Source organism: Watersipora subatra, chromosome 10, assembly GCF_963576615.1.
Source record: "Watersipora subatra chromosome 10, tzWatSuba1.1, whole genome shotgun sequence".
Taxonomy (NCBI): Eukaryota; Metazoa; Bryozoa; class Gymnolaemata; order Cheilostomatida; family Watersiporidae; genus Watersipora; species Watersipora subatra.
Genome location: NC_088717.1, coordinates 4887286 through 4905190, shown reverse-complemented (window position 1 = coordinate 4905190; position 17905 = coordinate 4887286). Strand labels below are relative to the sequence as shown.

Genomic DNA, 17905 nt, shown 5'->3' with positions numbered 1-17905 from the left:
TGATTCAATCATATAGATCAATAGATCAATAAGGGAATGAGTAGAGACTTGTGATGTTCACGGACAAATGTTTGACAAACAAACAAGCTTGGCTTTTTAAAACTCTACAAAAATATGCTTTTTAGGAATCATAGCTTGGCGGCAGGAGCTGACAATAACAGTGCGGAAGAGTTGGAATGGGATGAGTATGGGACTCAAGAAGGATTGCTGCCACCACCGTCTGCTGACGTCAGCGTGTGGCAACCGAGCACAGATGAGGAAAAGGCTCAGGTAACACTATTTGTATGAGCTAACATTTCAAAGACCTGGCTGTTATTGCGATAAATAATTAAACAGCATGGCATGATGTCATGATCTTTACAGGAGCACGCTTGGCCTCCACCTCTAACAGAACCGTTGCATTTCTCGGATGATTCGGAAAAAGGGGAGGTAAACCTGGAAGATGTGAGAGAAGCCATACACAATGCTATGGACTCAGTTAACAGGTAAACCTCTGCACAACTAAAGGAGTTTGTGTACAGATAATAGCAATTTGTTTGCACAAGAATACTGATGAACAGTAGGAAAAACTCTATAGGAAAGACAACGTTTTTCTCAGTGGAACTTTGTGGTTAGAAAGAGAACATATTTTATAATGTAAAGTATAGCATTGTCATATGTTTGCTTTGTCAAGTTGAAGCAACAATTCAAATAGTTTCACTTAAATCTAGATATGCATACAAATTGTACACGCATGCAGATATACAGTAAAGCATGCAATCTAATAAACAAGGTCTTGAAATTTTTTGAAAAGCGGACAACTCCAAATTTATGCAAGGATGCTTATCTGCATGCATATGACCAGTTTTCTTTTTGTTTTCGGAAAGTGTACTGAAAAGGTAAAAGTTTTACTTCACAGCACTATTATATATATATTATATACTATATTTTATTAGTTTTCACACATAATTCCTTGTTATTTTTTGAAAAGTTTTTTATTAGAAGTGTGTGTCAAAATATCTGTAACGATTTGCTATGACAATAAGAGTCAAATTTTTGCTATCTTTTTATAGGTGTTAAATTTACAACAACAAAAAACAAAATTTTAAAAACATACATTTATTTTTTTTATATTTCCATACATTTTTACATATGTTGGTTCACCCTAAAGAAAGTGTACGCGGCGTTTTCATTTAAGTAGTCGGAGGTAAAGAGATGGTCAAATTAAATATTAAATTGATTACGAGTGCTAATGTGAGCACGTATAAATAAATATATGAATAAAATATTTGATAAACTTTGAGCCATTTTTAAAATCTAAATTTTTCATATTTGTGTCTATGATTAGGTGTTTGCAAAGTAGTTATTTTGTCTACCAGATGGTGTGGTAGGTATGAACTGTCACCCTTTTTATAAAAAAAATATTTTGACAAAAATGCGTTCTTTTATTTTAGTAGCTTTCTAAAAATACTATACTTAGATGTAGGCCTACATGAAATTGTGCAAATGGTTTGAACTTAAATTATTAATATTTTTAGGTTTGCTAATAAAACTGGTAATTCTGTCAATAATTATAATAGTGTATTTTTTGTGCTAATAATTATGAAGATATTTGTCATGCAATAATATCATGTTGTAAATAACATCTAACATAACCAACTCAAATTCATCTTTCCGGCATTTCAACCATTAATTTTATGTTTTGTAAACTTCAGGATGTTTCAAACAAGTTAAATGAAAGAATGCGTCTGTTAAACAGAAATGAAACTTAAATCAATAGAAAACAGTCTGTCATCCAAAGTTAGCATAGTAAATTAGTCTCTAGCTGAAACTTAAGTCTGTCTGATTTCATTTCAGAGATGCTAAAGGATTCTACCACTTAGTTGCAGGGCAAGTCTCACTCAGCACTCCGCTATAGTTTTTTAGGCTTTTAGAATATTCGACATCCCCACTCACGGCTTTTACAGGAAACACCGTGTGCGCCGCTTCCTGCCATCATCACATCTGACTTTTGCTTGATTCACATTCACAAGCACTTTCTATCCCTTGCTATGAGAAAGCTTGGTTTTTATTCTTACTGCTATCTCACGCATATTTATCTATCCTTTGATATGGTGCAAAAATTTAATATGATTTAATAACTGTGCAAAATTTTAATTAATTTTTTAGAAATTCAATTTTCAACTCGACTATTATTTGTTGCTAGTTGACCGTCAGGATCGGGATGTTGCTGTTAGGTTAGATCTTTGATTTATCTCTTCAAACGCTAATAATAATATAATTAATAATAATATTGTTAAAAAATGTTGATGTTTAGAGCTTATCAGATATGCATCTGACTGGTGGAGAGATTTTGATTTTGTAGAATTGGCTATGTAAGGATAGTTAAAGATTGAGATATCATTTGATGAATTTGTAACATTCTCCATATTTTTTCAGCAGGTAATAACCGTGCTAGTTATGTTGAGTAGCTTAACATTTGCAACAATCAAATGTTCATAAACTTGATTTAAAAAATTAAAACTGACAAAAATTTATTAAGTTAACAAATCTTTTACTGTTAATGCTTCAGTTGGTTCCTTTAATAAGTAAACCAACAAAATTTATTCTAACATAACTGCCTGTTTCATGGGCTGTTCATGTAGCATTCTGCAGGTTTAAACTCACTCTCCAGTGCAATGATGATGTCAACTCCTATCTGTGTAGACTTCATACCATATCTTAAGCACTTGGTAGATGATATTGGTTCTTGTGATGATGTCCCAATGTCACAGAGCTTTATGCTGAACCTCTCCTATCTTTGCTCCTCTCTCTCTCTCTCTCTCTCTCTCTCTCTCAGAAATGATCGTTATATAGCGACCACTATCTCTGCAATGCACCCTGCTTATAACACTGTGTGGTCATTTATTTAAAATTTCAGGTGGTGGTATCATATAAACCATGTAGCTTCCTTATCAAATGAGTGTAGCAACTATGGGTTATGTTAACTTGATCTAGCCTCACAGAACTCAATGTGACGCAATGTAAAGAATTCTGTTGGCCTTTACTCAGGCTAGATCTAGATTGCAAAAATTTGTTGCATAAAATGCAAGTACAAATGGTTTCGGTTGTTTTATTCTAGGAATTACGATTAGTCGCGGAGCTCCGACTACTCTGCCCTCTTAGCGATAGCTCTCCCTTTACATATTTTTTCCCTGTACCGTATAATGGAACCGGGTAGGAAACCGTATAAGATAGATGATTAATAGGAGCTTTAACACATTGGCTCAGTTATTGCCAAACTATAAACAGTAGAAAGTATTAGCGATATAAACATATAATAAAGATAGACACAACATGCAGAATATATAAGAGTGATTATGTCCGCGGATATATAAGGATGTAATGTCAGAAATAAATTCGTGGCCCGGCGTCTGCCACAGTATTTTTAACAACAATCATAACTACATACATAAATAGAAAACTTATTTGGGCAAAAAAGAGTAATCGCTTAGCTACGCAATAATATCAAATTTGATTGGTCTACAGCGAGCCATGTGACCTGGGGACAATTTGACTTAGTTCCATTCAAATTTGAAGTTACTTGTTAAACATATCAGAAATATCAAGCTGAAAACATCATGATAAGTAGTGTAATAATGGTATAGTACAAACTAATGTGATAATAAAAAATATAATTTTTATTTTATATTAAAAAATATATGTACAAATTAAAGTGAAACATTGAATATCCTACATAATTTTCACAGACTGAGTACTGCGGGGCTAAACCTAATATTACATAAACTGCAAGTTTCTATCTTGTTTTGAAAATATATACGTTACATTTCTCTAATAGAAAGACTGATAGTGGAAGATGAAAAACTAGAGCTGCTTATTAACTTTTTATCTTATGCTTATATTTTCCTAGAATATTCGGTGAATAAACAATAAGCAAGCTACTCATATTTGTAAATCTTTCAACTTGCTAACTTTCCAATTAACCTTTTTTATCACATCCATAAGGAGTTAAGACTGTTGAATTGCCGATAACTATTCTTAATATAAACCTAGTTTGATCTATGATTTGATCTATTCTTAATATAAACCTAGTTTTATCTATGATTTGATCTATTCTTAATATAAACCTAGTTTTATCTATGATTTGATCTATTCTTAATATAAACCTAGTTTTATCTATGATTTTTCCTTTATAGTGACAACAACCCATCGCGAGAAGCGCTAGAAGATATGATTGAGTCACCACATGACGATGGCTATGAAACTGGAGCGGCTCTAAATGGGCGGGGTGCAGTTTCAGGAGTTGCTCCCCCTACAGTAGCTCCAAAGCCGAAGAGACACAGTGGAGGTGCAATTGGTTCTAAGCCTGGACCTAGCAAGTAATATTTCTATCGTCTACACAGTTATGTGATAGCGTATAATTTGGCTGTAAAAATTCCATATAATTATATTAATGACAGCTGCACATTTTTTTATAGTTTTGTAGAGATTCTGGGAGCCACTCTGTGTACGTTTGCTCTGTAGATATTATGAGATCCACTTTGTTTAAGTTTCTCTATTTAGGGTGTCAACTACAGCTATGCTATCCTTGACTCTGCTGGGCCTCGTAACTGGAGTCTTTGGCATCGTCTCTAACCTTACTGAGGTTAAAATTGTTGTATATATACCAGACAACTTCTTCAAAGAGATCAATATTTTCATCAATGAATCAAATAGGATAGATTTTGACATTTCAAGAAAGCCAAAGAACACCAAAGCGTACCTATTTGGTAAGATATTTTTGTTTACAATATTAACTGTCGTAAAATATATTTATTGTTTGTCAATGTAGGCAAAACATATTTTTATTCTGAACGGAGGAGCTATTTTAATTGTGACAACATTAAATTTTTAGACTAGTCATTGGGTAAAAAGCAAATTACACAGAAATATATCATTGAGACAATCTTTTAATTAAAAAGCTATTAAAACATATTTTGACCTAACTAATATGGCAGTGTATTGAAAAGAGATATTTTATGCAATACAAATCTTGGACGTGTTGCATAAATTATATTCACATTACTGAAAGCTTTTATGTTCTGCAGATGTAGTGGTAGAGAGTAACGTCCGAGTAAATCCAGGTATGCAGACAGCACGAATTTTGTTACCAGGCACTTTTTTTTGACAGAGTTCTAGAGCTGCACTCTGAACATTTTCACATATCCAGATTTACAGATTTTGTTATTCAAACGCTTTTTTTGTTTATCTTTTCACTTCTGATTCTAGTAAAATATTTCTATGTGCTTATTTAACAAATTTTAATAAATAATTTGCTGAATAGTAGTTTTTAATTCAAAAATTCCTTAGTAAAACATAGTAAAACTCTTTAGTAAGACAAACAACTTAAAGCGATATAATTACTGGTAATTATGAGTAGTTAGAAATTTTCCAGGACGATTCACAAAGTACACGTATTTGTTCAATTCGATTGAGGTTTCACACATTTTCGGTAACCATATTAAATAAAAAGTAATACAAGGATATAGTGTTTCAGTTATATTCTAGATATTTTACGAATAAATTGACTTCCTACAGAATCTGTAGAGAAACATATTTCACTGTCAGATGTCAGAAATATTGAAATCAGAATGAGAGTTGTTTCAGTTATTGGCAATATAACAATATTTGTCTAGATTGCAGATATAGTTTCACCTATATGGTGGTCTTTTTCTTCTTTGATGCATTACCTCATAAGAATCTGCCTTGTATTTTGAAACCATAATAAAGTTCAGAAAAATAAAAAAATCAAACAGATGAGAGAGTCAGCATCGATAGCACAACCAAAACGGCGTCTCACTAAAACTGACTGTCCTTCTTCCGTTTGTAATAATATCAACTATTACAAATGCTTCCATTTTGTTTCTGTTCGTCTATAAATCTCTGTACATAAATAACATGTTAGGTATGCTTATAGATTTAGTGCTCTAATATTGTTGTGATGAGAAACAACCGAGTTGTTTAGAATAAACGGAATAGAAAAACAAAACTTTACAGCTAAGCAATGTAGTAGCTTTTGTTTTATGTTGGGAGGGGGCCATCTTATTGTTACATACTGCAGAGAACTCTTAATAGTTCAATTTCTGAAAAAAAATACTGACCTGTACGATTGTTTTTACTAATCTTTGCAAAATGTATGAATATGACTATTTGTGAATTTTGGAATTTTGAAAGAAATGATTTAAAACTTAAAACTTATTTGCCAGCTTCTGTATCAGCAATAGTATTGATGTGGCTTTTAATAATTTTTTGTTTTTGTTTTTCCAAATCACTGCTACATTTGCTATAGTAGTGCTATAGTAGTTTGCTATATTACACCCTTTTATCTTTTAATATTGTAAAAATACTCGGGGGGGGGGGGGGGGGGGGTCTGCGAATACTAACACTAATAGAATAATTGATAAAGTATTGTTTTCAATCCATTGATTTCAGAGATTACAGACCCTATTATCACGGACATCAGTGAAAATCTATGTGATGATTTTAAAAACTGTGAACAAGGTTGCAACCGTAAAACTGGACTTTGTGCTTGTGCCCGAGGCTATGTGCTATATGAGAAGTCGAGGTGTACAGGTAACAATTTCATAGCCTTAAATCTTTTAGGAAAGCAAGAACTCCATAGTGGTTTTCTACTGTTGCCAACAGACTATTAGTGTTGTCAATGATTTCAAACTACTGCTGTCTATGTCTATGTATCAACTGCTGAACACAACCATTAGTGGATTCATAGGCATAAATGGCAATCATTTGAAATCATGGAAATCTCATTAACAGTATGAATTTAATTCATAAATCCATATTACGAATTTAAACATAAACTGTCATATAAACAAACTTGTTATTACTGTCTATCACAGGAGTTTTTTTATTCTTACTTCTACTGAAGAGTCTTCAGAGACCTAGTGGAGTTATCTTCTTCTAGTTTATTAACCAGACCAATTAATCACTTTTCTTATTGTTGGTGTACAGTAGGATTTGTATGTATAGACTTAGGAAAGCATTTTCAGTCATACTTGAAGTAATATGTAATCATAGTAGTCTGATAGCATCAACTGTAAAAGGTGTTTTAAAAGACTCAATGAGATTTGTCTATCAACAAATCTTTTGTGTTAGTTCAACAAACTGTTGTTTTATAACGAGAGATAGCAACTCCTGACAGTTAATAATATTTAAAGTGGGCATAATAAATAATATGCATATATATTTTATGTTACACCTTTTTGCTGATTTTTATTTGTTGTAGTCCCCGCCGACAAGTCTCCATTATTGATTTGGCAGAGAGTGGTTTCGTGGTTGTCCTGTTACCAACAGTGGCCTTTTTACAAATCAAACCACTGCCTATGGTTTTCAAATCAATAATGCTATTATGTTCCCTAAATAATATGTTTGCAAATGAAATAATCTGTGGAACACAAATGGAGTATTTTTCTACAGACGTGAGAGATTGTTTGTACATGCCATGTACATCCACTGAGACCTGCTCCAACACCATTGGTGGCTATACCTGTACTTGCGCCCCAGGCCACTGGAGAGATGCATCTGGGAGTTGTGTTCTCTGCTCTGAAACCAAATGCCCTGAAGGTAGACCTTCCAAAAACTAAGAAGTTTGCTTTGTTACCAAGTTCTTTTTGTAAACAAAAAAAGACATTTGAAGATCATTAATTTGGTTCCTGTGCTTGGATTTGATTTTGTAAATTTGTTGGAGGCTTTAATTTTTAGTTGATGCTGCCATTATTTACTCTTAGCAAACATGTCAATGGCGTCTCTAATAAACAATTGTTATTAATTGTTCAGGTACATATGAGCAAAGTGGCTGTCCTAATCGTGTCTGCTTGCCATGCAGCAAAGGCTGCGTGGAAGGAAAATACATAACGGGTGAATGTACTCGCTTCGCTGACACTGAGTGTAGTGATTGTGCCCGGCGGTGTACGGAGGAGGAATTTGAGTACAAGCCATGTACTGATTATACAAACAGAAGATGCAGCAATATCACTCAGGTGTTGGCAGCGAAAGGATCAGGGTGAGTTTCATTGTAGATTGTTGCCAAATATAGCCAACCATCAAGTGCTTTCAGACAATTTAAGTTTTTAAATGACTAACATGCCATTGCGACAATTTTAGAAATAATTTATTTAATATTTTAATTTGCATTCAACTGCTAATAATTATTTTAAACATATTATCACCAGCTACTTTAACAATAAATATTATCTCTCGGTACTTTAACTGTGTTTTATCTAATATCTGCTCTCCAGACAAAGAAAGGTATTGTAAACTTTGCATTTCAAACCATGTTATTGATTTGATTAACTAACTGTTGCCATTTTTGTTTCATGATTTTGCATGCGACTGTTTAAACAAAATCTGTTTGAAATGAAATTATTGCTAATAAAATAATATATGTAGTTTGAAAACTTGTAAAATTCTTTTTCACTTTTTCTATTCATGAGCAGTACTTAAACTTTAAACAAGAGTTTCCTTTTCTGTCCATGTATATTACTTTGTTGTCGGCATAGATTTTTATGAATAAGGTCTAAATGATTTATTTATTAATAGTATGTAGCAAACTAAATTCAAAAGTACAGAATAGAGAATGTTTTATGCTCATCAGCTGTAAACACTATTGATATTATTCGCAATGCTAAATGTACCATTTTGTAAAATACAGAGATGAATAAGTGTAGACTACTTTTAGGACAGTACTTTTCAAATTTATTATTTAGCCTGGTATATTTAAAAACTCCAATCTAAAAAGTAGTATATTTGAAAACAAAGCGTGACTTAATGAGAACTAATAAAGCTAATTTACTAACAACTGCTAAAAAATGCACTCATCTTTAAAAATACTGCTTGTTTTGAGTGTCACATGTAATGGAAATCTAAAACACAAACATTCACGTGATATGCATACCTGATATAACACGGCTTTTAGTAGGTTACATGTTTTGCACCTAGAGACAAATTTTAACAACATGAAACAGCGCTTGACAACGACAAGCCTTAGTAAATATAATCAAACAAAGTCAGCCAATCAACTCTTCTTCAGGAATCTGATACTAGAGTCGATATCTAACAGACGCATGGCAAGATCGACTCCATGGTTGATGGGCACTCCTCAGAAAGGTCAACAGTTCACAACAACCTTGCTCAGAGGCAGCGGGATCAGTATTAAGGTAGTGTATGAGCTGACTTTGCCACCCACAGTGATAATTTAAACGATGGTGAAATGAGTATCATTTGCTTAAAGAAACCTGAGCTTTGAACCCTCATTTTTGTGACATTAAAAGGACATAATACTAAGAGCTTTACTACCAATATACAGCAAAGCTTGGCTAAAATTAAACAAATGTGAATTGAAAACTCGTAGCTGATACATTATCTTAAACTTAAATACATTATATATTTTATCAAATTTATTTGATTTTAATACTATTGTTTTAGAAGAAATGTATTGCTAATTATGGTAATACTTTAATTCACACTAAAGCCCTATGTATTTTATTACATGGCGTTGTGTTATTGTTTAGTGTGTAATTAGCTCTGGATACCCATGTAGTTTTCATAAATCGTATAGTTTTTAATAAAACGCCTAAGCTAAGTTGAGCATATGAAAAGGTATAGCTAATTTGAGATTACCTAAAGCTTGTATATGACCTAGAAACAGTTGACCTTTTGACCTAATTGACCTTTTAAGCTATGATCCGACTGAAGCTGTTGCTTTAATCTAATTATCCATTTTTGTTAACAAGATTGTCTTAGCTCCCTTTTGGTTGAAGTGTCATTTGCCTTTTCTTAACATTTTCATTCACTCGCTGGCTGCGTTTTTTCACCTTTTATCTGTATAGTCTCTGAATGCATTGCTCGAGCTCTCCTCTGTAGTCTCTAGTTATACAATATAGTTTCTTCCATATTGATTAAATCTTTGTCGATGCTGTCAAACAGATTTGTTATTGAAAACTTTTCTGATAGGTTAAAGGAATATTATGAAAACATATTTTAAATACTGCAGGTTTCAGTCAAGGAAATCAATCTCTATCCAACGCTGAAGTCATCAGATGCCCATTCAGACAGCAATGACAATGAAGAGTTTACTAAATACGGTGGGCAGACTAGCATTCTGATTGGCTATTGCCGGTACCCCATGCCGCTGAACTACGAGCTGCTTCCTGTCCTGCATGAGAATGTCACGGCAGCAAAACAAGCCAACTGTCCTGGTAAGTAAGCCGTGCAAAGAAAGTCTTGGTTATTAGTCATTTATAATGAAAGGTTGATGCAATATGTTTATATTCCAATCAATTTTACTAGTATCAATAATTGACTTTTGATAAGGAAATAGTTTAACTTAACAATAAAGGGATTTCTAACTTGATAATATAGAAATTGTATACTTTATGGCATCAGCGAAGTTATCATAGTATGAGAAATAGTAATTTAAATAAAATAAAAATGAACTCATGTCCATTTAGAGTGGTTCAATTGAACAAAGCCACTGCTGACCCAAGACCGAACAAATTGAAATTTGTTAAGGAGTCTTGATCTACAATTCAATTATGCTTATTATTTTATTGTCACTAGCGATAATAACAGTGATACTGCTAGCAATAATAATAATAATAACAATATCGCCAGCAATAGTGATAAGGATAATAACATTGACATTGCTACCCAAAAGCTGTGAAAGATGTTTTCAGTGGCCATGATCATGATATTAGTACAACCTTAATGATAGTAATTATTCAATAATATTATGTATCAATATCGTGGGAGTTATGATATTGTGGGAGTTATGTCATTGTGGGAGTTATGGTATCGTGGGAGTTATGATAATATGGGAGTTCTAATATTGTAGGAGTTATAATATCGTGGGAGTTATAATATTGTGGGAGTTATGATATCGTGAGAGTTATGATATTGTGGGAGTTATGGTATCGTGGGAGTTATGATAATATGGGAGTTCTAATATTGTAGGAGTTATAATATCGTGGGAGTTATGATATCTTGGAAGTTATGACATCGTGGGAATTGTAACATTGTGTGAGTTTTCATGTCGTAAGAGTTATGATATCGTGGGAGTTATGATATCGTGGGAATTATGATATCGTGGGAGTTATGGTATCGTGAGAGTTATGACATCGGGGGAGCTATAATATTGTGCCCGTTATGATATCGTGGGAGTTATGATATCGTGGGAGTTATGATATCGTTGGTGGGATGATATCGTGGAAGTTATAATATTGTAGGATATATGATATCTTAGACGTTATGATATTGTGGGAGTTATGATATCACGGGAGTTATGATATCGTGGGAGTTATAATATCGTAGAGTTTTGATATTGTGGGAGTTATAATGTCGTAAGAGATGATATCGTGGAAGTTATGACATGGTGGAAATTAGGATATCGTGGGAGTTATAATATCGTGAGAGTTATAATATCGTGGGAGTTATGATATCGTGGAAGTTATGATATTGTGGGAGTTATGATATTGTTGGCGTTATGATATTGGGGGAGTTATGATATCGTGGGAGTTATAATATTGTGGGAGTTATGATGTCGTGAGAGTTATGATATTGTGGGAGTTATGATATCGTGGGAGTTATGATATTGTGGGAGTTATAATATCGTGAGAGTTATGACATACTGGGAGTTATAATATCGTGGGAGTTATGATATCGTGGGAGTTATGATATCGTGGGAATTATAATATCGTGGGAGTTATATCGTAGGAGTTATGACGCCGTGGGAGTTATGATGTCGTGGGAGTTATGATATCGTGGGAGTGATGATATCGTTGGAGTTAAGATATTGTGGGAGTTATGATCTCGTGAGAGTTATGATATTGTGGGAGTTATGATATCGTGAGAGTTATGATATTGTGGGAGTTATAATATCGTGAGAGTTATGACTTACTGGGAGTTATAATATTGTGGGAGTTATGATATCGTGAGAGTTATGATATTGTGGGAGTTATAATATCGTGAGAGTTATGACTTACTGGGAGTTATAATATCGTGGGAGTTATGATATCGTGGGAGTTATGATATTGCAGGAGATGGTATTTACAGCTTCAGAAATTATAAGCCTTAACTTGTTGACAAGCAACTTGATGGATTACTGCCTGCAAGTAGTTAATACAAGTTATGAGATAGCAGTACCTCAAGCAATAGAGAATTATTATTATACTTCAGAGTTAAGATTTATAATAAAACCTAAAATTTGTACACAAATTAAAGTATCCTTAGTAAATGGGAAAAAGATTAACTGGGTTAGTAATAAGAATAAGTATAATTCCACGACCAAGCGAGCGGAGCGAAGTTTGAGAGTTTTTATGATAAGAGCATGTGCACACAACTTACGAAAATTATTCATCAACAACACCGCAAACCCTTGTATCGAAATATCATCAAAAAATTTAACCATTTTTTGTAGAGTCGTTAAAGTATAATAACGATACAAAACACATATAAACCTATTTAAACATATTACCAAGTCTTTGAAAGGTTACCGCAATATCTTAAAACTAACCCATCTGATCGGATTATACATAAATAGACAGATTAATTCAGCCAAAGAATGCCACAAAACGCTTGAAAAGCTTGGTTTAAAAATAGTTAAGACCGGCCTACAATACGCCAATAAAGCCGTGCGACAGATAGTAGAACTATTTAGCAGTGCGCATTTCATGAGAAAAACATGTTCATTTCACCAGTCTATGGCATTGTTTACTTGTAATCGAATTTATGTGAAAATTTCTGTACTAAACGTAGACTGTTTGAGGCGTAGACCGATTTACAGGTACGAAATTGTGGTACGCAGTTTATTAGCCTATGTTTTTTGTTCAATTACCGAAGGTTTCATTAAATTATTCAAAACGTTAGCCGGAATTCTTTACAACTTATGTACAAGCTAGGGCCGAACTACCATGCCCCATTATGACGAGGAAAACATTTTTCATTTTGCTCCAGTTTGCTGAAAACTTTCAGACGCGTAAACGCTCGCACTTGCTTTCTGTTAAAGATCGCTATCAAAACCATTCTACATTCAACACAACTAACTTTCAAACTGTGTATAGTACACAGTAACTTGCCATTTTACTTCTAATTTTGCATTTCATATAAATTTGATATAGGACACCACAAAATGACCGCTGGAATGTCATTTGTTGCTCTCTCTCGAGTTCGAAACATTAATGACTTACTTGTTACTAACTTCGCTAAGGAGCGCATCACTCGATTAGCTATTAATGACAAAATCCTACAACGTAAAAGAGAGGAGACTAGATTGAGCGACATTTAACAGAATGCTGAACTTATCTAACTTATCTATATTTGTTGAAATTTTTATTTGCACCTTTTTGAAGTTGTGCTCCCTCAAATTCATTTATGTCATCTCGAACAACTTTCATTTACACTATACTCTGCCAATTCCTGCTGACAATTACTTTTTCAACAACCAGCACTGCCATTTCTTTTTTCCATTATCACCTTGGTCGTGGGCTGTAATGACAGAGGAAGTTCTAGTATTAATAATATTGATTAATTTTATTCATGGTATATAATGGATAGAATTAGCAAGATAGCATCAGAAATAAGTCAATACATAATCAAGTGATAAGAGGGTCAAGAACATCTATTTCTGTTTAAGAATGTCAGCCTGACCCAAGACAGCTGTGTACAACTTACAAAACATTTGGTAAAGTTGCCCCCCTTCATCCCTTCAACATCAGCATGGTGTGCTCGGAGCCAAACGCCATGACAGACATGTTTGACCTTAACAGCTTTATTAGCCAATCAGGTTCCATTGCAGTTCAGCCAACTGAGGAGTAAGTTTTTTGGTTTATTGTACTCTAATTGCGCCATAAGTTACTTTTAAAGTTTTTTATTCTAAAATGCACTGGTTTTCTATGTTTAAATTAGATTTTATTTTAGTTTAATAGTATGCAGTTTTTTAGTTCATGTGCTGCGGATGATTATACGAGACATATCTAAAACTATATCGTATTTTTTAATAATTCGTTTTATGGCTACCACTTTGCATGTAACGGTTTTAGTTGGTTACTATTTTCACCTTATGGTTTAGTTTCATTAAACTTATTGCAGTCGCTATGCTGACCCTTCGCTGACCCTTTGTACCTCCATAACCGTTACACTTTGTCAATGCACCACAGTTGATGAGGCATTCAAGACTTCTCCATTGCGACTTTTTGAGCTTCCCAATTGTTGTTCTTTTGTGAAAACAAAATAGCATAGTTAATATGACACTCATGATGTTAGTCCAAAATATTTAGCTAGCCAAAATTTTTAAAAATGCTTTTAACTTTCATTTGCAGGAAAAGAGTGTTTTATCTCAATGTTTGGCTTACTTCTGCGATGTAGATCTTTATATCAGCTATTTTAGTTGTAACTAAATCGCTTTAAACCATTCTACCTCATGTTAACCCTTAACCATTTTACTGGCAGTCATAAAATGTCACTAAACTGAGATCAACTGCAGGTGTGAGGCTTTCAAAAGCTCATGTGACTCTTGTTCAATGACTTGCGCGAACAACATCATCAACGAGCGTGGTGGCAACTGCAGCATAACGTCAGAAGACAACCCTAACAGCTGGTCACCTAGGCTCATGTATTGTCAAAGCTGCTGCCTCACAAGGACCTGCCAAGATCGGTGCAAGGCTGTTCAGCAATGCCAGCCAGTCACGTTAGTGTCAACTCTCTTCTATGATATATGTAGCTGTTTATTGGTAGATATCGGTGTAAACTCTCTTCTATGATATATATATATAGCTGTTTACTGGTAGATATTGGTCTCAACTCTCTTCTATGATATATATATATAGCTGTTTATTGGTAGATATTGGTGTCAACTCTCTTCTATGATATATATAGCTGTTTACTGGTAGATATTGGTGTCAACTCTCTTCTATGATATGTATAGCTGTTTACTGGTAGATATTGGTGTCAACTCTCTTCTATGATATATGTAACTGTTTACTGGTAGATATTGGTGTCAACTCTCTTCTATGATATATATAGCTGTTTACTGGTAGATATTGGTGTCACCTCTCTTCTATGATATATATAGCTGTTTATTGATAGATATTGGTGTCAACTCTCTTCTATGATATATATAGCTGTTTATTGATAGATATTGGTGTCAAATCTCTTCTATGATAAAAAAAAATTGTTTCCTCACCCCGGATACCCCGTATGGGTGGTAAATTCTGCTCTAACTCTGGTCTCCCACCAGAGACCTGGGAGTTTGAGCACTCGCCTCAAGATCTTAGCTGTTACCAATAGCGCACTTTTCTGCAACTCACCTGAGTTGATTGCTGTTGGTAATTGGGCAAGCCACATTTTATGCGCCGGTGTTATTGCGCCCAGTGCCCCAATGACTACTGGGATTACAGTTGTTCTCACATTCCAGCATTTTTCAATTTCTTCTCCAAGAGGGAGATATTTCTCTACCTTTTCTTTTTCTTTGCTGGTTATATTGTAGAAATATATATATATATATATATTTCTACAATATAGCCAGCAAAGAAATATATTATATATAGATATAATATATATAATAGATATATATAGATATAATATATATAATAGATATATTATATCTATGATATATATAATAGATATATTATATCTATGATATATATATATCATAGATATATTATATCTATGATATATATATATATATATATATATATATATATATATATATATATATATATATATATATAGCTGTTTACTGGTAGATATTGGTGTCAACTCCCTTCTATGATATATATAGCTGTTTACTGGTAGATATTGGTGTCAACTCCCTTCTATGATATATATAGCTGTTTACTGGTAGATATTGGTGTCAACTCTCTTCTATGATATATATAGCTGTTTACTGGTAGATATTGGTGTAAACTCTCTTCTATGATACATGTATATATAGCTGTTTGCTGGTAGATATTGGTCTCAACTCTCTTCTATGATACATGTATATATAGCTGTTTACTGGTAGATATTGGTGTCAACTCTCTTCTATGATATATATATAGCTGTTTATTGGTAGATATCGGTGTCAACTCTCTTCTATGATATATATAGCTGTTTACTGGTAGATATTGGTCTCAACTCTCTTCTATGATATATTAAGCTGTTTACTGGTAGATATTGGTGTCAACTCTCTTCTATGATATATGTATCTGTTTACTGGTAGATATTGGTGTCAACTCTCTTCTATGATATATGTAGCTGTTTACTGGTAGATATTGGTGTCAACTTTCTTCTATGATATATATAGCTGTTTACTGGTAGATATTGGTGTCAACTTTCTTCTATGATATATATAGCTGTTTACTGGTAGATATTGGTCTCAACTCTCTTCTATGATATATATAGCTGTTTACTGGTAGATATTGGTGTCAACTTTCTTCTATGATATATATAGCTGTTTACTGGTAGATATTGGTCTCAACTCTCTTCTATGATATATATAGCTGTTTACTGGTAGATTTTGGTGTCAACTCTCTTCTATGATATATATAGCTGTTTATTGGTAGATATTGGTGTCAACCTAAAGTTTTATGAATAAAAAATGAGTAGTTTATTTGCTACTTTATACTTTACACTTTAGGAAAGCTTTAGTAGTAGACTTGATTGTAGAACTAAAATTATGCCCAAATTTAAAACTGTTGGTAAAATAAATATTTTCATAAAATATTACTTGAAAAATATAATTGTTAAAAGCTGGGACAAATAAATAGCTGGGATGACAACAGATACAGAATATTAATAAAGCCAGCAATCTGTTTTTATACCGCTTCAAACCAATGATAAATATGCAGGGTATTCTTAAAGGTGGTGTGTTGCTGGCTATTAGTATGAAATACCTACATGTAAATACCCTGTAGTTATAGTTTGTGTTTGAAGCAAAACATGTTATGTTTTAGTAAGAAAATATATGTAGTTGTCATAAGGATATATTGTAAGTGTCAGTAGTTTCATAGACCTAATAGACGTTGGCTGAGAGCTGACATACATACTGGATGCTTATCAAACAGGTATGAGACCTGTTAGTACAGCACGCTATCATCAGGCTTGAAATACGAAAAGCTAATCTTTAGTAAACTGCAAGACTTTTTCTGAAATATCTATAGTATTGCATAAAATTATTGATTTATTTCAATATCGCTGTAGTGCTCCATACATTTTATTATGTATGTTTTAATTCATTAAGCGAAATAAAAACATACTTTAAAAAGTTGTTCTTTGTTCCTGCTCAGTTTTTCTAAGTTTTCAAGAAAATATCTGACTACCTAATATGCTAAAACAGCAAAACATGACAAATTAGCTGGTTTAATAACATGGCTATGTTATGTCTTTGTACGTGTATAAACTTGGTAGGTGTAATAACAATAAAGACATAGTTCAGCTGTCTACTTGTACACTTTGTGTCTGTAAGAAACTCGACTTATGAAAGGTGTGTACAGAACAAACTGAAGATAAGAACTTTATACTCCTAACTAAACTAAGCTGTTTTTATATTTAATCATATCAAGCAGCTTACATAAATAGTGAGCTTCTTTCTATGAAGTTGATCCTATATTCAGCATCAAGACTAGGTAAGAGCTTCCACGTAGCCTGCTAAGTAGTGGATAACGTAATTGATGTACTGGTCAAGGTACATGAGAAAAAAAACCGAATGATAAAAAAGGAGTAATTATGTGTAACTGGAAAAAATTACTAAAAAATAATGGCCTTGTTTGTAACAGAAAGCTTCATCATTTACTGAGAACATGATGTGGCTAGTACGTGATTCTCAACCCAAAGCTGTTACATTGTCCCATTGAACTTCAGTGAGCTCTCATTAGGATTTTAGAAATCATTAACGTAT

At 33.3% G+C, this 17905-nt stretch overlaps 1 protein-coding gene across 1 annotated transcript in view; it reads left to right on the top strand.

The window, feature by feature from the left end:
* The window catches only part of LOC137406683 (uncharacterized), an 82045-nt gene that overhangs the window by 25157 nt on the left and 38983 nt on the right, over positions 1-17905 (top strand). The window contains exons 9-19 of the mRNA XM_068093296.1: positions 126-264; positions 364-485; positions 4176-4358; positions 4543-4748; positions 6451-6591; positions 7453-7599; positions 7813-8038; positions 9065-9191; positions 10028-10232; positions 13664-13841; positions 14513-14716. Of these exons, the coding sequence (XP_067949397.1) occupies positions 126-264; positions 364-485; positions 4176-4358; positions 4543-4748; positions 6451-6591; positions 7453-7599; positions 7813-8038; positions 9065-9191; positions 10028-10232; positions 13664-13841; positions 14513-14716 (1878 nt within the window). The remainder of the gene's footprint in view (positions 1-125; positions 265-363; positions 486-4175; positions 4359-4542; positions 4749-6450; positions 6592-7452; positions 7600-7812; positions 8039-9064; positions 9192-10027; positions 10233-13663; positions 13842-14512; positions 14717-17905) is intronic.